Here is a 22,382-nt window from a genome sequence, read left to right on the forward strand (position 1 = left end):
ATCAGGTACACAAATCCACACACACATGTTGACTTCAGGTTATCTGAAAAAGTGCAGTTCACAATCCCAGCCAGGGCAAGGCAGCGCCTCAGTTTTTGATGGTACATTTTTATATAAAAACTCTACATGTCACTTTACTGCTGGGGCACAAACTGGCTGCGAATCACAGGTCTTGGACACTGGACGAAGCTGCTTTCAGGGGAAGTCAGACAGCGAGAAATGAACACGTTACCGTTCTTAAAAAAGAAACAGGGCGTCCATTTTTCACAGTTTCCACAGTGAACGCCATGTGGGTGAAATTTTACAGATGATAGTCTGACTTCCCGTTCCCGTGAAGGCAGCGCAGAGCTGCGCCACAAGCAGCTGTCAGAAACACTGAAGAGAAGAAGAGTTACGATACAAGCAGTCTTGTCCAGTCGCAGTGGAGTTAACTGGCAGGTTTTAATGTTGCAAACCAGAGTTTTTTGCAAGTAGTTGACGTTTAAACTCTTATTGTTGTGGATCTTTGGTGTAAACTGGCTTTAAAACTTTCACCTCAGCAAACACCCAAAAGTATCTCAGCGCCCCTCTTACCAAAATATTGCTTCCATTGCCCCCTGTCATCCTCTGAACGTCCCCAGGGGGGCGGTACTGCCCTGGTTGAGAAACACTGTCTTATACTGTAAATTAGGAAATAAAGTAAATAAAAAGAAAATAAAGGTCAAATTGGGTTTTTTAGTGCGTACAAGTGTGTGTTAATACATGATTATTTACAGTAGAGAAATCTGCATAGTTTTATACTGCATATCAGAAACTTGCCTATAGTGTAAGCAGCGTGAGGCAGAAAAACAAAAGGTCACCTCCACATGACATGTGCACAGATTCACACAGTGAGTGATGGGACATTTGCATGTTCTGGTGCGGCACTGTATTAGTAGCGACTAATGTATCGTAGCAGCGGGTTCACATCTCTCATTATGCATCAGCATGCCAAGAGCAAGAGAGATTAGAGTGCAGACTAGCGGTACACTATTATTTTAAGTCCCAAATAGTTTTCAAATCAATAGTCAAACTCAAAAGTGTGATTTACATTTAAATGTTGGCACAATCCACTATACTTATTTTCACTAACAAAAATTCTGTGTTCTTAATGAAATACTAATCAGGTGCGTAATACACAAAATATGTAACCCTTTACCACTTTTGTTTTGTTGTTGCGATTTATCCTTATTGTTTTATCATATTATAAAAAGGTAAACATTGTTGGTACTACAAGCCATGTTGGATAACCATATTGTTGAATTGTGTTCTAACTACTCTTCTGAGTAGCTATGCATGCCGTTTGTGAATAAACATGATGGAGTGAACTACGAACTACAACCTTTCTCCGTTTCTTCCTCTCATACGTTTGAGGGGAGCCGAGATGGTCACAGACCCTTCAAGGTTAATTCAGGAGGAAAAATTAGTTATATGAAATTATAGGGGAGAATGTCTTCCCTTTAAATTACACCTTTAGTCCGAGCACATCTCATACGCAACAGCACCACTGAGATTAAAAATAGACAAGAGAGATACGGAGGGGACGTGCCTGGAAGAATGGACAGAAAAGGCGGCTGATCATTTTTCAAACTGATGTTTTCCCCAGGACAAGGCTGGGAGCAGGACGGAGAAGCAGCAAAAAGAGAAAAAAAAAAACACAATAAGAAATGTTAATATACACTGAAATTAATTAAATGATGTCAAGTCTGATTTTATCTGACAGGGAGGTAATTTGTCTCTCTTTGGCTGCCTGCGGACTGTGGCTTTGTGTGTGTGTGTGCGTTGGTTTTGTAATTGCTTTGTGCCAATGGGGCACCTTCTCTGTGCCGTATGTGACTGTAATGTGAGCATTTTTGATTTCAAAGTGGGATGCGTCAGCTGGATCACAAAAGTGAAGGACATAACGTGCAGTCACGCGTGCAGATTTTAAAGCAACATCTTGTCTTCTAAATGTTTTTTTATTGCTTTCTATAAAGTATTCTGACCAATATTACCCATGTAATAATTATGCCAATTTGCGTTATCTACGTTCACACTGCAGGCCTTAATGCTCAAATCCAATTTTTTATTTGTTTGACAGTTCACATTATTGTAAATGTGGCCCATATCAGACTCCAGTGTGTACTGTCCGCGGCCTGAAAGTGACGCACATGCGCAGAAGAATGACACGACGTCACACGCAGCACGGTGTTGTAGGCTACAGAAGTAAACAAGAGAACTAAACAAGAAGCAACAGAGGTTAGCTCACAGGAGACTCCCGTTTTTCATTGTCCTCTCACGGGTCACATTTCTCCTGAATTATGAGAAGTGTTTACAACTTTCGGTTCATTTTATTACGGTTTCTGGCGCTGTACAACGCAACTGCCCCACAACTCACTCCCTCTCTCTCTCTCCCTACTGTGTCCCCTCGGACAAATAGTATGCACATAACTCAGAAGAGATCCGGTGGATTTCGGGTGTAAGAAAGGGAATTTGTGAGTGAGGTAGAGGAGAAAGAGAGCCACGTTTTTAATAATGGCTTTTTGTGACAACAGCTGCTCTAGAGTGACGTCAAAGTCGCATCAATTCCAACCTGAGTCTGGACACTCAGCTCGCATTTAAAAAGATCCGATCTGTATCGGATTTGGACCACATATGAAAGTGGCCCTAATATAGTACTTTTTTCATGCAGTGATCATGCAGGAACTGTTTCACATGCTCACAATAAAGCATGTGCTGCAGTGTGTGCATTCCAGCGTTTGATCCGCATAAATCAACCTATGGACGCTTTTTCATTTCCCCAGTATCTCCAGGCAGAGGACATTTACAGCAATCACGTTTTCAGATCACTCCTCATCCTAATTTGTTCATCCTCATGGGTAGTATTAGCCTATAAGGGGAAAGACTACAGCGTGAGAGTTTATGTTTGAATGAGAGAGGAAGTGTTTGGCTACAATTAGAACCCTACAAATATTTATGCTGCGATCCGGTAACAAAAAGTATCGATTGAAGTACTGGCTTGACTGGAGACGTTTCGATTCTACTCAATACCGGGCTGTTTCGAGAACAACCAACCAATGGGTTGCTTTTTCTGGTGGGAAAGGCCTTGGACAAATCTATAAAGCACACTAGAAAGTTGTGTGGTACATACAAAAGTGACCTTATTAAAAAAAATATCTTGAGGTTTTTAATCACTGTGACACGGTGATTTCTTTGTTCAGTTTCTGATGTCCTGTGCTAAAGGTGTTAGTCAAATGAACTTTTGTTGTGCCTGGTTGGACTGAAAAACTACACAATGAGTGTACACATCCGTGCTGCTGGAGTAAACCTAACCCTACAGACACCTTTAAAAAGAGACTGTGTACAGTCTCTACCTTTCTGAGTTTCATGAAAATCACTCTTGCTCTCTAAACCTTTCCCGGGCTCTATGGCTTACATATTAGTGAAAGCCATTCAGCAGAGAGGTGGTGGACCAAAGCAGAAAAGGTGACCTGGAATTCTGCTCAGTTTTCCCACCAGGTTTTAATCCTCTGGCCCTACTCTACAACCATCTATTACACATCTTCAACCTTCAGTGGCCCTTGTGGTTTTAGTATGAGAAGGGCAAAATGAGAGTGAGATGACTTGTAGGAGGATCTCAAAGTTTTTAAAAGCTGTTGGTCAAAAATAAAGAAAAAATGCTGCAAAGATGAGGTCAGGAAGGGGTCCTGCTTTATTTTAGCAGCTGCTTGGGTCTGTGAACTTGTAAGGAAAACTACAATCATCCTTTTGTGCTGGAAGATTTAATTGCATCATGAAGCAAGATGACACCAGAAGACATAATGTGTTTCTTCCTCTGGCAGCGTAAAACACAATTGTTTGTTAAGGAAAAGGGTGGAGGCAATCATCAGCTCTTCTTCTGCCGGGTGATGAAACATGTAGAAAGCCCACATGACCAATCACTGCAGACTGTCATAGAGAACACAATGACGGTACACTCATTGCAGGAGCTGTATTTTCTGCCAATGGCCATGCACTGATTACCATATTGTCATTTAAAAGCAGATTAAGTTTCCGATGAACACACTCAAACATGGTGGATACATAATGGCTGTAATCAGCCTTGCTTTGCTCATGTCTTGTGTATTCTTGTCAGACAGCTAGCTATCTCTTGTTGCTTTCTTGTCATTGAATGCAAAGGTTAGATGATATAAGATGAAAAATTAATTTAGAGGCAGACATAGAAAAAGAAAAGGAACACACACACACTCATTTACTACGTCTGATCTTTCCATAAAAAGACAGTTTGCGCTCATTCCTCCGAGGGGTCAAGGTCTCTGGGATCTTTCTTTGTCTCTCACGCTAAGTGCACAGAAGAAAGAGAAAGCACTCAGTCGAGTAGAGATCTTCACCAAGGCCAAATGATCTTCCCAGTTTGCCATGTCAATGGCAGAATGTGCTAAAGATTATTCTAATGATATTGCTAAGAGAACAGTCACATGATAGCCAAAATCAATAGGTTTCTCTATAGGTGCATGAATGTGAATTGAAAAAATTGACTGAGATTTTGAGATAAAATGTTGTAACCAAAATGAAATGGTTAAATAATTATATTTTATCCCAATCAATATATATATATATGTTTTCAGCCAACCTGGCAGTGCGTCTGTCGGTCAGCCCGCCACTTTGATCCAAACTGAAATATCTCAACATCTATTGGATTGACTGCTGTGAATCCATTCTGCACCCTGTCAAGTCACGTTGCAGAACTCCTCCGTCACTGAGTTTGTCTGGTGCAACGGAGGAGTTCTGCACCCCGACTTGACAGTGTGACTGTTTGAAAGGGCGGGATGATAAGATTTCCATTTCTCTTGCTTATGCGTTGGAAAGCCACTACACCAGCATACATAGTTACTGACACCTATGACAAACCATGCAGCTTAGTTGGCGATGTCGGGACACACAAATCCTATGTGATCACATGCAAATAACAGTACAGAACGTCCGTCTTAAACATCTGATTTGAGAAACAAATCTGTTTGCCTGCAGTCTGAACAAAACCTTAGTCTTAATGACATGCTGTGTATTAGTCACAAATAGCAACATATAGATGGAGGCAGACTGTGGGTAATGTAAGTTAAAGCCTAAAAAAGTAGCCATCTCATAACAAGAGCCATTTCTATTATAACAACCCATTATACATGCAGACATAAGATAAGAAAGCCGTAACCACATCCGATTTTTCAATATGCTATTTCTTCACTGATAACTGAATTTGTCTTGCAGACTGAGCTTTCTCAGATTTTGGTTACTTTTGGTTTTGGTTAAGTAGCATACCATGACATATCTGAAGTGCTCACCCTCATGTGAGATCAAACATCGCCCATTTCTATAGATCCTGTGAACCCTCACTACATAAATACATTTACACATCCAAATTAAAGTTATTTGAAGAAAAAAAAAAACAGAACTAGAACTAGCACGCTTCGGATCTTTCTCAAACCAGGCCTTAGACGTAACTAAGGCTCTGTGGCACTGGAGACCAAGCTTAGTTAACAAAAGATTAGATGGAAGAAAGGCAAGCTAACAGATTAGATCTTCAACAATAATAATAAAAAAAATTAAATGTCCAGCTGAAATAGTGGAAAACAGCTATTTACTTTTTTTTTTTAAATATATAAAATAACTTTCTTGTACTAAGGGATGTCAGAACAGCAAAGTCAGTTCTTCAGTACTGTCTACAGATCAGCATCCTCAAGGAGGTCAGTCTTTTTAATAAAAATTTGTGCAGAAAGATACAGTGCAAGTCCAACAGTAATCCACTGGCAGGATGTAACCTCTATGAATGATATGTAGAGTCAAAATAGAAAGTTGAGATGTGCCATTTTTATGTGTGAAAGGACACAATTATGCTTCCACTATAAGCCAACAAAGAACTGCCATCAAGCCATTATGTTACACATGAATAGAGCAGCATAATTGCAATGTAGAGTTGACTTTAACAATGACGCCTGCTCATTTAAGACTGCTGCTTAATTAAAATGCAACGTTGCCCACAATTGGTCTCATTTATCACTCTGCTCACATGTTATTAGTATATTCTATGAGTGGAAGTCATTTTAAAACCTTACTTCATTGCCATTAACTTTGCAGACAGGAGGAAATGCTAGTTTGCCTGCTGGAGTCCTTGATTAATCTTTAACGTGAGTAAGAGGATGCTCTTACGCACAACTTAATTAGCAACTCTTACCATCACAATATAATTTTCTCCATATCTGGAGAAACGATATGCCTGACTGTGTGTTTGACAATAATGTAATAGATCTAATAAATACTAGGCATGGAAACTAGCAAAGTCAACCCAAATAAGCACACATGATTTAACGTTAGGCCATGCATAGATAGATAATAGAGGCCAACAGATTGTGTATGGAGTAATGGTAATCATCTGCCCTGTGGTAATAATTGGAAAGTAAAGCAATAGGAAAAACCCTAAAATGAATATAATATTAAAAGTAAATATTTCAGTAAAGCAAATACCCTTTACTACAGTAGAGCCAATTTTTGCAAAAATATGCAACTATGGCTGACACTAGCAGGAACACAGTGAAAAACAATACTACAGGCAGACCCTGATGGAGGGCTTGGCAGCATGGCCTTGCACTCCCCATAACCAATGCGCAACCACAGCAATGAGCAGCACCTGTGCATCAGCCTTTAACCATACAGATACACATGCAAACACACCTCAACCAGCCGACCGGACACAACAACAGCCCGGATCCATGACTAAATTCCCACATTAACGTCCTATGACACACCTGCAGAACTACACCAGCTGCCTCTGTCACAGGAAAGGTCACATTAGCATAATTATTGGCGCAGTCAGAAAATTCGCCCACAGTTTAGGGAGGAACCCAACAGACAACAAAGAACTTAAATGGCTTACCTGTGATCACTAGGGGTCGACAATGAAATGATTTCACTTAAGTCCAATTTAGTAATTTCTCTTGTTTTTCTGGGAAAACATGAAGAAATCTCAGTCTGTGTCGCCTCTGATGCTCTTATCATGCCAGAACCCGATTGACAGTTGCGAAGAGTGATGGACTATCAGTGTACAATTTAACATGTACATAGGACATCATTCATCCTGGTAAATATGTCACTGGGGCTTCACATTATGTCCAGTTAGTTAGGCTACTTCTTCAAGTCTCTGCCTCCGGAGAAATCGCCTGCTTGCATGTTGATTTGGGCCTGATTAGCATCCACATCCGGCTACTTGAGCTCGTTTCTGTTAGGGATAATTGCGCGGGTCACAGCGCAGCTTTGAGAATGACGGCTGCATTTGAACTTTTTCTCCTTCTGCTGACAAACTGAAGCAAAATGCTTTGTTTTGAAGTCATTTTAACTTGAGGCTAACTAGCTTGGTAGGCTCCCATTCCGATGTTGTTGTTACACAGAGTGACAGAAGAGCATCAATGGGAGTTTTTCAAAATTATAAACAACATTCAAACACTTAAAATGTTTTATATTAAGTGGTCACATAATCTAGAGAGTATAAATAAAGTTATTGATTGGCATTCATTAATTCAGATTTGATGTGAGTGTGGGGATCATATTATGTATTATATGGTGATAGTGGATAATGTTACTTATGATGACAACCAACGAAGCATTTTCAAGATAAAAGATTATTCTTGCAAAAATTGTAGATCAACAGCGTTTGCTAAAGGTTAACATACACAGAGCAGGCCATATCATTTTGATGGTCTAATGGCAAGAATCATAAATATGTAGGCTACTTTTCCAAAATAATTTGGATATAATCTGGAAATGACCACTAAATGAAAAACAAAAGACTGGATAGCTATTGTAGGATTTAAAATTGTTGCATCTTATCAAAATGGTGCTCAAGAATAATTATGGACCTGTTGTACTTAAAGAATGTGTAGCAGCACCTTTTAATATACAGTCTATGAGCAGCACAGTTGTTGGTACAGAAACCACTACAAGCTGAAGCTTAATTATTGCTTGAGTTGTAGTTCACGTCTGTCTCTCTTCTATAGGTGTTGTTGTTTCTGAGACTCTAAGCCTTTTCAGGAAAGAAAAGAAGAAGCTGAAGAGAATTCCTAGAAATCCCAAGAGGTCACTTCCAGCTAATAACATCTAGGCCATTAAATATATATTTCATCTCGAAAACACTCATTTGAAAAAGCATTTCAGAGTTGATATGGACTTGAGGCAGTACAACTAGCAATGCCGCACACACAGAAAGGCACCCTCTTCCTGAAGATATATTCAGTAATCACAATGTATCTTTCATTATTGGAAGTGAAGGGAAATCTAAATGAGTTGTTATGACAACCTCGCCATTTAAAATGCCAATGTATTTTGAATAGGGTCCTCTGTGTGAATATTGCTTTGCCTAACAAAGCAAGTGATAAACACTAAATGCAGCAGTGCATATTCAACAGTAATCAGATGAGCTGTATTTCACAAGCAGTATGCAAATGACCAATGAGATTACCTTATTAATCTTAATGTGTGTGTTGTCAGCCACTACTTAGTGAAATCCTGGACAGTTTTAGATCTTCCCAAGCTTGAAATGACAATATTTGAATGTAGCCGAAATAAAGAAGGGCCTAGCTTGTGCAAATCTTTCAGAGCCGCAGATTAAATTCTAATGTGCCCAATAAATCATTAAACTTAAATGAATTTAGGGTAGTTTGATTTATGTTATAAAACTACTAAGGCATTCAGTGTTTTGCTATAATTGCGCAGCACTGATTGTATACTTTGCCTCTCGGTGATTTCAGTATAGAAGTGAATGTTAAGCCTGATATGGCAACTGAAAAGCAACTGCCTGTTCTTGAGAACAGTACAATATGTAGCACAACTAGTGCCAACTCATCATGGACATGTTTCAAGACGCTAATGCAATCATGGGTCCAGACTCCTTTAATCATGGCAAACACAAAATGTCTTGATCTTGAACCCACTGTGTGTGTGTCCTTTGTGTCTTCTGTCTAAAACTTGTGTTTACTCTCTTTGTATCTGGTTGTGGTATTCCCAGTATAGATCATTCTCTGACTTGCATCGTTCCTAGTTAGGGCCAAATTACAGTACACAGCACACATTCTGAAGACTCAACAACACAAGGCGAGTTGCACTGCCTTATTCTGTTGAAGCTTACAAAGCAGAGCCTCTTCTTTGAGTTTTTGTGTTGTTGCTGAGAAACCATGGCATCAGCTGATGATCAGGTGATCAGGGATGGATACATTTTTTAAATTTTTCTAGTTTTACAATTAATCTAATTAAAGAGCATCAAGAGACTCTCAAGGGGTTAATTTAAAGGAGGGCTAGTTTAAAAAGTCTTGCTAGTTTGGCTACTTGCTGTCAAAATGGCAGCAGATTTTTTTTGTGATACGCATTTCTAGGATATGTACGGGAAAAAATTAAAACCTGGAGAAACTAAAATCTCTCTAAAATGTGAAAGCACATATAATCTTCTATTCCCTTTATGAATATTCATACAAACATGACCTCTACATTTACATGTATTTACTCAGTTTTTGAAAGCTACACATTCTGTACAGTTAGCTAGGCCTGTCTGTCACAAAAAACAGCTCAAGCATTTGCTAACTCGGCCCAAACCAAATCAAGAAAAAACAATACAGGTTACATTTCCACGATTCTATGTTGAAATGTAACCATTTGTCTTTTTGTATACTGTAGTCTTTATACAGAGTTGATCATAAACATAAAAAATAGCTTTTCTACACTTATTTTGTACAAATATTAAATCTTAGTGGTTTACCACACAGAGAAAAGTTTTTTTTGAGTTTCTAGAGTTTTCTTTGCAGCAGTACCACTGTAGCCGCACAAAGACTGACATGCCACTGTGTATCTCATCCACACTTGAGATGGGTGGAGCAAATATGCAAATATTAACCAAAATTCAGATTCAGGTAGCCATTCCACACAAGGTTGTGGCAATTCCATTCAAATCATGTAGTCTTCGAAATGCCTATGTGACAAAGGTCTAAAGCTTTACACTTGTGTTCTAAATGAAACCAACTAGAAAAGACCCGTCCCCTTGAAGCTTAAAATATATCATGTGTGATTGGATCCCACCATTGTAAATGTACAGTGTGTGTAAGTAAGTAAGTAAGTATGCAAATATCTGAGCATGGGCAGAGAATGGCGACAGGAGCGGGAGGTACGCCCAGTAGAGAGAAGCAAGGGAGGAAATGAGAGTGAGGAGAGAGAGACAGGTGTTCAAATACAATAATAAATGCATCAGGTGCAAGGTTTCTGTCCGTAACTATTTTTATCAGATAATGGATTAAAAAACGCATATGAAAAACATCAGTGTACAAAGGCCTTCACTGTAGAGGTCATGTGAAAAACTGGTAGTAACAGTATCAGGGTGCACTGGCTGTGTCTGCACTGTAAGAAACCAGATTCACTGAGAATCAGGCAAGCTTTATTACCAGGTTGTCTACATGTTATATATGATGCTGTGTGTGTGTGTGTGTGTGTGTGTGTGTGTGTGTGTGTGTGTGTGTGTGTGTGTGCATTCCTGGAGGGATTGTAGCCTCCAGAGACAGACAGCCTGTGAAGAGGATCCAATATGCTGTTCCATAATGAAAGTTCTCAAGGGGGATGGCAACACTGCTTAGTGGGCTTTGTACAGTCCATTCAATCAGACACTGCCAACATGCTGGGATTTAGAGGCAGCTGCCCTCACCACTGGCTTTCTGAGAAAAAGAGATAGCAATTCCCAAACAGTGGCAGCAAGACAAAACAAGTCTTAGAGCTTTGGTGTTACAGTGTTCTGTCATTTTAAAATATAACATTACAGTATGATTACATCAGGTGATAGGGTGTGATTGTCTGCTGTGTAAAGTGAAACATCCACAGCATGTCTCGTCTGCGTTGAAGGTTGTACAGCTTAGTTGCTGTGACAATCGGTTCACTAACTTGGAATAAGACAGCGGAAACTCTAGCAAGAGAAAGTACAGTGTGTACATGACACCAAATGGCATACTTTGGAAAAATGACTACTTGCTGGAGCAAGCAAAATTGCAGTTCTGGCTCGCAGCCAATTGTTAAACCTTTGTCTGTGGAAGTGTTTACATCAGCACATATTAAAATAGCTGCACATGGAAATATGTTGTCAGTAAAATGATTTTGCTGTGTTATTGTAAAGATTGATGCACTGTCAAATACAGCCCTCACTTTTATTTGCAGAGAATCGTCAAGACATATATGGTAATTTACATTCAGCTGCGCCGATCATCCCTCATATCAGGAAAAAATCCATACACTTGGTGTGAGAGTGAGAGGAGAGGCAGTGACAGATCGTTTCGCTCACACTCTATTACCATCTTAAGGCAAGTGATTTGACTTTGCATGGGGCAAAGGCTCCAAGATGCCGATCTCGTTATTGGATTTCCTATGATAATGCCATAAAATGTCATCAGCTGGAAAAGAGATGCATCTATCACGCACGAGCAAGTGTCAGAAGTAATGACACTTTATTATTGGTGCTCCTGTGTGATTTTCCCGTGTACAAGTTTGTGTGTGTGTGTGTGTGTGAGTGTGAGTGAGAGAGAGAGAGAGAGTGAGTAGCTTTTAATGTGAAAAAAATTGTCTGAAGAATAGAGGTTGTGGTGATGGGAGTGGGGCTACTGTACCGTCTGACTCTGTGCTCTTTCTAACCTGAAGGCATAATCTGCTGAATAGTGAGAGATGTCTGCAGCCCGGCCTCATCTGGGCAGAATGAAGATGTCATGCTGTGACTACAGGCTACACAACACTCCCATGTGTCTGGCTGAACTACTCGAGAACGGGCTGACATTTGAAGTAAGGAGGTGTAAAGGGCCCTCAAATCTGTAGGGGCTGAATTGGAAGTAGCACTGGATCCATCTAGAGGGGGAATAAAGACAGATGGCCACAGTGAAACCAATCACACTTTGAAAGCAACATTGAATGATTTAGGGTAACTCTAAATTTTTCACTTCAGCTCTTCCTGCAAAAATAAAATTTGAGTGGTGAATTTGTTAAAAATGGTCATTTAATTGGAATGACACTGAGGATTTTAGGTGATCACCATTGCGAACATTAGAATCCCTTGTGTGGATTTCCATTGTGGTCCAAAAGGGGTATGTCTCCAGTTTATACCCCAATATGATCTTGTGGTATCCAGTCCTAATTATGAGTCAAATCTATTAGGATTTTAACTTCCATTTGGGTCCCATTGAGGCATACCCCAATGTAGTTAGTTTTACCACTTCATAATAACACAACATTTGCAGTAATGTGAAGGCCTAGACAATAAGCACAAACCATTTTTAAATATTGACTGATCTTTATTTATATTGAATTAAAAATATAGTTTTGACAGATTCATGTAACAAAACAGAGGAAATACGTATTTAAATGTTCTAGCTTGGGAAATGTGTCAAATAACCAGTGAAGAGAAACGTTAAAACTGGTAATATGTGACAAGGTATGAGCTATAAAACTTCTCAGTCATTCTGATGAGTTGATACAAAGCAGTGATAAATTATGATTGTTTTTACGATAGAAGATTCTTCCAAAATTCAATGTACTTTTAAAAAGACACACTTTGGAGAAGCTTGCCAAACTGACCACTTTACCAAATACATCTATAAATGCTGGATATTGTAAATGACAGGACTGCCACCAAAATCAGTTGTACATATGCCCATACACTTTCCAATGGTAAGTGTACATCATAGTATTGTGCAGGTGATAGGCTATACACAAAAATTATGACAACAAGTAATCCATAGTTGACACAGGTTAAAATCCTACCTTTTGAAAACAAAATTGCAGTATTCAGCATTGGTAAAGTCCTCAACATTACTGACAGTATATTCCAATTTTGTGCGTCCATAATTCTTTCCTACAAATCTGTTTTCCCTGAAAGGTTTAGATAGTAAATTTAACAAACCATTCAGCTTCAGCTTGAGCATCAGCAACACTCAGAATTGTGATGCACTTGATCACTACTGGCACATTCGCTACAATGCCACAAAGAAAACAGTTCAACATGAGGATTTTGGTGCTAATCCTCACATCATATATTAGCTAAGGTGACAAACGGCCAAACTCCCAAAAAGTCAAGTAACGATTCTATTAAAATGTTAAACCGTTAAACTGTGACTTCTGGAAAAGAGTGAACATTTAAGTCCCGATGAAGCCAAAAAACATACTAAATTCTGTACAAGCAAATATCAGTAATTTAAATTGTCATTCCAGCCCATCTTCCATTTTGTCTCTCAAACACCATTAAATCACTCTGGAGACTGTAACATGATATTGCTACACCATTCAATCAGTATTGCCCCAAATGGATGAAGAGCTGAATATAATCTGAAAGTAAACAATGACTGAGCTCAGTGCAAATGGAAAAGCTCAAGGAAATATAGTATAGGTCCTTAAAACTCAGGGTGTGAAATGACACTGATGGATTATTAACATTGGTTAGGAAAAGACTGAGAGAAAAGGGAAATGAAATATTGAATATTCATTAGTATTGCAACAGCATTTTAAGAGTGTACAAATTCTTAAAAAAATCTCAAGAGGTGGATAATACTGAAAGAAGTGTGGAGGTATAATACACCCAATAAAAAAAAGAAAAAAAAAGTACACTCCCACAAAGTGAGCAAGAGTAGAGGTCAAAACACAAAATCCACCAAGTTGTGCTGAAAACACAATCACACAGTTACAGGGGAAATTATGGGGTGAGGGTGACAAGAGACCCTGCAAGCGTTTTTAAAATATTAAAACATTTACAGAATATATATATATATGTGTATATATAAACTGTATATATATTTATATACATACAGAAAAGATTCCCCAATGAAAAAAATAAAGGTACAGTAGACCACTAAAAATGCAATGATGCAAGGAGAAATAAAAACAACAAAAAAAATATCTTCAGCTGGAAAAAGAAGCATCACTGTCTTATTTACAGTTGCACTGGCCACCTTGTACCTACCTATAAAAATACTATCCACTTTTTATTTATTTTTAATTTTTTTAACAATGGTAAAACTGTTGAGTGGCCCATTATCTGAATATATCGCTAATTGTCTTTTGGTTAAAAGACAATTACTAATTCCATTTTAAAGTTTTACCATCAATTTAATACATTGTAAACTGTGCTTACTCAACCACTGTCGTATACCCCAGTTATGCTGACATGGCAGAATATATACACGTCAGTGTAAAATCAGAGTATGAAAGCCGTACACAGTTTGATTCTGTTACAATGCTAGAATATGTGTATGTGAGCTGATCTATGGTTTCCCTTTAAAAAATGTGATTTGTTTGATGCATTGATCTCAACTTTTTCTAACTGAGTAAATACTAGTGAAGTTCTATGAAATATACTTTGTGTTTATCCAATACAGAAAGACCATTTAGATCACAGGTGGACTGTTATATGATATAAGAGATGCTGTGAAAATTGTCCTCATGATATGAATAATCAAAGCATAGAAAAGTGAAATAGAGCACACTCTATAAATATAGTCGCTGTGTCCCAGTTCAGAGGCTGAACCCTGCAAAGTCCTAATTTCTAGGACGGATGTGTCCTAATGGTCCAACAAGGGCTGTCCCATTTCAAATGTCCCACAAAATGTGACTGCCTTGGCTTTGGAGGACACACCTGGTTTACCATTCTCAATACCCCACAATTAAATGTGCACCAATCCTTTTTGAACCTGATTGGCCAGGTGATCCTCGCCGACTCGTAAAGCTGGGAAATGTGTATGTAATCATATCATACCTTAACTAAACCAGTGGAAAACTCACTGCAAGGTATAAATAATGGAAGCTTGCAATGAACACCACTGTTTGCCGTCATATTCAGCCTGGACATGTTACAGAGGGTTAGAAATGGAGGTCAGTTTGATATTTGCACTATTAACCTAGTCTAACCTGCCAGTTCAGCCTTTACATGTTGAGGTAATATATCAAAATCAAACTGTAAAGTCGGATATTGTGAAACCTGTCTTTAACAATTGCTATTCAAATGGCATAGGCTGTCTGGGAGTAACTGCTTGGTGAGAAACTAATGAGTTGACGAGGAGCACCTGAACACAGCATTAGTTTTGGTCTTTGTTAATCTAGTTTCATTTGGCAGGTTCAGCCTGGACTTCAGTTCCTCTGAAGGCTAAACATCCAGCCCCTGAGTTTGGACACAGCTAGTAATTGCCTTAAAGTTGATTAGAGAACATGATAGACATAAGATGATGAAGCCTTCAAACTGCATATCAAAAAACTGTGTTGCCACAATGACACCCTTAACAACAAAAAAAGAGTTTAAACAAAACTTTACACACCATTTACAACACTCTTGATAACATTTGTTTAAAATACATTGAACCCCAAAACAAAAGTAGATGCACAAAATAAATATAACTGTTACTATAAGGCCGATTTACTGGATGAGCAGTCAGTATAGAGGGAGTTATTGTGCTCCTTTAAATAAGTACGGTACCTGTGAGGCTTACCGTTACACAGAACATCATATATTTTTACATGAAACTATGACTCATGTTAACATTTGACCACTGTTCCTTCCCAGATTGCTTTAGTCTTTGTTCGTATTCATTCTACACATAGCTGCTTTTCGTTTTTCACTGCTTCAGCTGCAGAACAGTGTTTGCTACATACAATTCTATAGTCACCTCTGAGGAGAAGGAAAGAATGGCAATCAACTTTGGTCTCCTCTGCCAGTTACACTGCACTTGCACCTTCTCCCCTGCTAGCTTTTGTAACATTGATGCATTGGTCGGGTAACATTTCTGGAATGCTAATACCGTAGTTTTAACCCCACTGCAGGATTACAACCTATTGCCTGTCGTTTAGGGTTTCTCAGCTGGTGCACTGGGTAAGATGTTGGGTAACATGATTTCCCCATAGAACAACAAGGGAAAGTGGATGAATTAGCATTCAAAAAGCTAAGAGCCCCTAGTGGTGCTTGCTGGCTGAAAGCCAGCAGGTTTTCTCCTCCAGAAGATTGGCTTTATTTTTCCATAGAGATCCATTACGAAGCCTTTGGGTGACTCTCCACTGCTGTCATTGCACTTAAACACACAGCCATACAGTAGTCTACAAGCACTACAACTAATATCTTATGGGTGATGGTAAAAATTGACTTACATAACTAACTTTTAACTCTAAAAACAGAGAGGACACTCATTGCACATATTTACACAAAGAAAGTATAAACTGAAACTAGTAAATCTGAAATCAGGAGAACAATAAAGATCTCAGAAAGTGTGAGAGGGTAGATCTAGCACAGCTAAATCAGGTTAGTAACAGAGCAACATCAATTAACTTATAAAATTAACATTTGAGTTGAGCTGTACATCTCAGCAGTACATCTGCTGTGGTATCATGGCACTAATCTGTCTTCCATTATACTTTTATTTCAGTAGTTTTGACATCCCTTTATGATGTAGCCACTTGTGCCTCAGCTGGAGCTCAGCTGGATGATTATTATTCCCCATAAAACCTGAGAGGGGGAGAATACACTGTGCCAGCGCAACATCTGTGTTTTGGACACTAAATCATCAACAGTGCTCGTCTGAATCTTCCCTTTGCCTGGTATTTTCAACGTAGAGGCACAAGGTTGTGTAACAGTGGTGTGTATTGGTATGTCTGCAGTGAGACATGCACAGGCATTAGTCGGTCTCCAAATTTTATGATATTATCACCTATTACTCAGGGTATGTTTAGATTAATATTGCAACATGTCTTTATATCATCAAACATTTTCGGAAATTCAAATAAACGGTTTATAGATAGAAATGTGTGGTGTTTTTTTGGATTTTTGGTCTCTGCTCCTTCAATCTACTCTTTTCATCTGTCTGTGAGTCTCCAAACTTTATGAAAGCTAAATCGCTGGAGTACTCCATTAATCCAGTGAATTAAATACCTAAAGATTCAAGGTATTTCATCACATTGATGCAAAAATCCTGTAAATCAAATACCGTTAGTACTGCCTGCGATAGTGTAGAAAGACAAGCCATATCAAAGGGATAGCTACCTATGTATAATTGGTACTAAAAAATTACTTACTTGTTTTGCCTGCATACATTGGCCAACTTTACCTTTTACTTATTCTTAGAGAAAGATATTCTTTAGAGAGTTGGGATTTTGCTTTGTTAGTAAAATGTCTTATGAAACAAATAATATAAAGCAGTGGAAATGATCACTGAATATTATAGTTGCAACATAATGAAAAAATATGAATGAATTACCACTTTGAGCACTTTGAACAGCAAAGTCATTTGGTTGTGTCAGTGCTATTAAACGATCAACCCCAGCCTAAATTCGGCTTCAAAGTCATTTGACGACAGATGCTAGTGGTCTCCATCAGAGTTTAATGTGGCATCTGCCAGTAGTGTATGAGTACAGGAAGCTAGCCATCAGTAGCTTCAGTGATAACTTGTAATGTCTCACAGTTAATGTCAAACACCAATAAAAAATAAAGTTTCCCATTTTCTTACAGTGTTCCATGGTAAACATGTGGAGGAGGTCTCCATAAACAGTCTCCCCTCCTGAACCACCTGAACCCTATAAGACAGAGCAAGGCCCTCTATTCTTGACTGTGTGGTCAAAGTCAAATTTCTTGTTTTTATGACATAAAATAGTACAAACACAGAGAGGGTTCAAAAAAACTTTTACCTTTTTCCAGACACAGCTTGTTCCACAGATCCTTTTTCTGGGATTGTCTCTGTCTGGTAATGACATGTAATTGTTATTATTTACAGCTCTGCACAGTTAGCCTCTTTGCCATCTCCACAATACTCTTTCATGGCTGGGTATCTGTGCTGTTGGCATAAGAATAGGTGTAAGACAAGGTGACAAAGTAAACAGATCCCTGATGTCTAAAAAGAAAAAGACAAAACAAACAAACAAACAAACACTATATTCTGATCCAGATTCTAAAATCTTTTTCCCTCATGTTCGGTTTATGTGCTCTTCATCATCCTTACGCTCTTTTCTCCGTCAAAATATTTGTCCATTCCCAAACACCAGTTCCATTCATCCATTATTCCTTGTATTGCAGTTACCACTGGTTATGTCAGTCACAATGCTGCTTACAATGATCTTATGAAGGTGATATTGAAGTGGATGCTTGCTGGCTCTTCAGACTGCAGTGGTGTGGATGAAAGAGGGACAAGAGGGTACACCGACGTGGGAAGTTAAGGGTTTTCTTCTGAGCGGTCAACCTTTTAAATCCCACCCTGGCCATGTCAATAATCTGTTGAATGCTTTCCACCAGGTGCTGGGTGATATCACAGCTTCCCATAAAACAGTGGTGACATTTACTTTCCTGCTGACCCCTTTCTCTGCGCTGCACCACTGACTGCCATTATTGGCACACTCTGTCTTCCAGCACAAGGTCAATTGAGCTTTCCCGCCAGAATATATTTCAAGTGGCAGCAGTGTGTATTTACTTATGGATTAATGTATGGTTATTATTAGTGTGTCAAGCCTGCAGGAATGTTAACATGTTTTAGGTATGATATGAGCTGTGTGTGATAAATGTTTGAATTCCATTAATGGTGCAGCAACATGTAAAAGTCAAAGAAGCGTGTGGGCACAGCATCCAAGCCACATCTGGGCTCTTCAGCATGACTGCAGGTTTGCTGGTGAGTCACGACACAACTCCATGTGCATGTGTCATTAGACAGACTCCACACAGGCAATGTGTGCATACTTCAATGTGTACAGCTAGCTAGGTGGAAAATGTGCTAAAAGGACACGATGAACTGTAATTCATGGGTGGATAAATAAAAACATGTAAGGTCATGGCGATAATCCTCTCTTTGGGCTAAACTCAGTTCATTTCTCCTTTTTCTCTTATTAAACATCTCATTTCAGTCTTTCACTGTGTTTTTTTTTTTTTTTAGCTTTCTGATACTAAAGATGGCAGGACACCGTGCTCCAGAACAGAACAAAACTCGAACAGATGTTTCTACTTGCTTTTCATAGCCAAGGACTGAGCTAAAAAAGATGAATGTCAAGTGAGGTGAGAAGTTATTGTTGTCCTGTCAAGAAAAGGCAGAACCTCAGAGTCAGAATAAAAGAGCTGCAATCAGACATAACAGAGAGACGTGTTCAGTGAGGGTACAAGCAGAACCCAGGTTGAGGAGTACTGCATGGAAACGAGAGGCCATTAATCTCCACCCTTATCCCTCTATTCATCCCTCCACTGTGCTACAGGTGGGTCACTACACTACAGTGTTCCTCTGTCTGTATGGAGGGGGTGGCAACACATTGCCAGCTTTCATAGCAGCCTCGGACAAGTACTCCTGGTTTTCGGCCACAGCAGGGCGAATGCGTCCATTCTGCCGGTAGAAGAAGCGTGTGCTGCAGTCCTGCAGGTACTCAGGGTTGTGCAGTGAGGACTTCGGGGGTAGACTGTGCTGCCAGTATTCAGGATTGTCAAAAGTCGCCTTCTTGCCTTTCTTATCAAACATGATGGTGCTGCTGGTGATGCCTGAGTGTAGAGCGTGTCCTGAATGCCCCGGATGCAGGGTGTGTGATGGATACGATGGGTGGGGGATGTGGCCAGGGGGTACCACATATCCAGAAGAGGAGACTGTGTGGCTTGATGTTGATGGGTTGACTGTCTGCGATACTGATTGGGCAGCAGAGGACCCCGGCCCAGAGACGGAGACTGCGCCAGCCAATCCGTTCTTGTCCCCAGGGTTAAGGAAGGTATTCAGGTACAGTGGCTCGTTGACATACTCATCGTCCCCGTGGACGGACTGGTTCTTGGGTGCAGCAGCGGCTCCAGCCATGTGCAGGGTGTGGCAACTCGCTCCATCAATCACTGCGTGGGCGTCACCGTTCCTACGACGTGTGACAAAGGGGTTTTCCTCTACTGGGTTGAGATAGTCTGGAAACAAAAAAGGGGATGATGAGATCAGATCTTTTCATCTCTTTTGAAGCTGCAGCTATTGTATCAACTAAAAAGTCATATGCTGTAACACTAAATTAATGCTTACGTATGGCCTTTGGGTTAGCATATCATATATCAATGTGTGATATTGTATTCTATTCCGTTACCCTCTAGCCAAACATCTGCTAACTTAATGGACAAATTCAGGAGTACTCAAATCCCAATAACCTGAGTTGTTCTTGTCTCTCATGGCAGTCATGTAGCTATCCTGGTCCTTGTCACCTTTTGCTCCTCGTTCCGCTAAAAGACCGGTTGGATCGGCACTGTAACGCTGTCCAGTACTATCCTCCCTTCCACCTTGGTAAGCAAAAAGGCAGGAAGAAAGCAAATATGATACTTTACAAATCCACAGATTACAGATTGGTGGCATCTACTATATCTGCGTAATCCTTTTAAAGATAGGGTAGGTAATGTATTTCAGAAACATTTTTTATGTTTGTTGAAATTCTCATTACACCCTGACAACAACCAATAAATCAAATGCTCTGAATTAAAAAAAAAAACTGGTATCTGTAGCTGTGTCAGGCCTGTAATAAGCCCAGCCAATCATTTCATTTGGACCAAATGAAATGATTGGAAGGTGGGAGGCCTGAAGGAAGGGGGTGGGACTTTTTTGGTTGAATACTACTATTAAATCTGTCTGTCTCATGATACTTTCTCCAATGTTACCTAACCTTGCTTTAATGCAAGTCATTCTTCACCACTAAACAAGCAACATGCATTTTCAACCTAATGTATTGTCGTGTGCTGTTATCTATAATGTCCTGTGATTAAACTCTCTGGCGTGGCTGTGGCTAATGTCATCATTATGGGGATTAGGGGTTTTAGTGACCTGAGATGCCTTTTATTTTCATTTTTCACTTACATCTTACCACTATTCTCCAAGGAATGCACAGTAGGTAGATACACATACATTTATAAAGCTTACCTAAGGCTTTATTCCTCCTTTTTCTACCCAAACAAATCTGCAAAGGAGGCATAAATGGGCCTGAAAAATCTTGCTCTGGGGCTCAACAGAACTACATGCTGCCACTGCACCTTGTTCTCTCCTGTTGCCTGTGGTTTTGCCAGACAGATGTTAGATATGAGCTTAGCTTTCCATTCTTGTCTTGCAAAATATCTAATGGTGAATGATCCACTGGCACAGTACAATACAAATGAGGAAACACAGATAGGGTAAAGTGAAATAAGGGCAAAAGCCTGTTTGCTCACTTAAAGGTGATTTTCATTGTAGAGTTATTATACAAATGATGGTTTATGCATTAAGGTTGTAATTGGTAGATTTGTAAATGGTGAATTCAACATTATCACCCTATATTTGAGTTTATTCCTGGAAGTGCAGAAAAGGCTTATTGTGTACAAAAAGACAAGGCCATACAACAACTTGTAAATGGATAATACAATTTACCGAAACTATTACATACCAAATAACTGAAACACTGAGATTAAAGGTCTATCCACTCAACCATAGAATGTGTTAGAATCATATAAATATTCTTTGATTCTTTTTTAATTTATGGAGTTTGTTGTAATAAGTAAATAAAACAACCTGAAAAGTTAAAGCAGTACTATGTGATCCACAATATATTTTAGATTTTCTATTGATTAAGGCTGTAAGAATAGATTTCAACATACAAACTTCAGTCAAATGTCTAAAATGCACAATTCATTCAAATTAACTGTCAATTTAAATGTGTGGAAAAACATTGGTAACAGGTAATTTAAGTAATGCCTTTGTTTTACAGACTGTTACAATATCCATCATTCTCACACTGTCTTCTGCTCACCGGCTGGTTTGATGTAACACACACAGTACAGAGATTACTATTCTCCTCAGTTTCCACAACATTCAGATAACACTTTGCTTTACCTTGTCCTGCAGTGAGAGCTGAGCCAGCCCCAAGGGTACTTGACCTTGGGGAGGCCTGCTTCCTCAGGGTGCCATTGCAGCGAGGGTCATCCTGGTTGCCACGGCCAAATCCACCACCAATCTGCCCCACTGAGGCCAGGTCTTGTGGAGGGAGGCAGCCCCCAGACACAGGTGGAACAGAGACCACTCTGGGGAGGGTGGCCAGCATATTCTCCATGCTGAAACTAGGATCCTGGTAGCCAAACTGGTTCTGTGTAGAAGGAGAGGAGGAAGAGGGTAATGAAAGGACAGAGGGGCGGGGATGTTGGACACAATTAAAATTGACCAAGCCAAAGCAAATCCCCTGGGACAAATACAAGTCTTCTAAGGATGATTAAAGAAGTTCAACTTTTCACAAAGTGGGTAAATAATTGTGTGCTGTTCCATCTTTGGTCTATAATAAATAATAAAAATAAAATAACCAGTAGCATACAAAAATATTATGAATTTTAAAATGTATTTGTGCAAGAAGTC

General features: G+C 39.4%; 1 protein-coding gene and 1 long non-coding RNA gene across 3 annotated transcripts in view; both read right to left on the reverse strand.

The window, feature by feature from the left end:
- LOC119903961 overlaps positions 1–7,570 on the reverse strand; it is a 45,860-nt gene extending 38,290 nt beyond the window's left edge. The window contains exon 1 of the long non-coding RNA XR_005444634.1: positions 6,926–7,570. This is a non-coding gene — a long non-coding RNA (uncharacterized LOC119903961). The remainder of the gene's footprint in view (positions 1–6,925) is intronic.
- An 11,374-nt stretch (positions 7,571–18,944) lies between these two features.
- erbb4b (erb-b2 receptor tyrosine kinase 4b) overlaps positions 18,945–22,382 on the reverse strand; it is a 362,769-nt gene continuing 359,331 nt past the window's right edge. For both annotated transcript variants that reach the window (XM_038720293.1, XM_038720292.1), the window contains exons 26-28: positions 21,870–22,119; positions 20,168–20,296; positions 18,945–19,936 (exon numbers count right to left, since the gene is read on the reverse strand). In XM_038720293.1, the coding sequence (XP_038576221.1) occupies positions 19,266–19,936; positions 20,168–20,296; positions 21,870–22,119 (1,050 nt within the window). In that variant the 3' untranslated portion in view covers positions 18,945–19,265. The remainder of the gene's footprint in view (positions 19,937–20,167; positions 20,297–21,869; positions 22,120–22,382) is intronic.

This window comes from Micropterus salmoides, unplaced genomic scaffold (genome assembly GCF_014851395.1).
Source record: "Micropterus salmoides isolate LMB-PRFRI ecotype aquatic unplaced genomic scaffold, ASM1485139v1 Ms_hic_scaffold_15, whole genome shotgun sequence".
Lineage (NCBI taxonomy): Eukaryota > Metazoa > Chordata > Actinopteri > Centrarchiformes > Centrarchidae > Micropterus > Micropterus salmoides.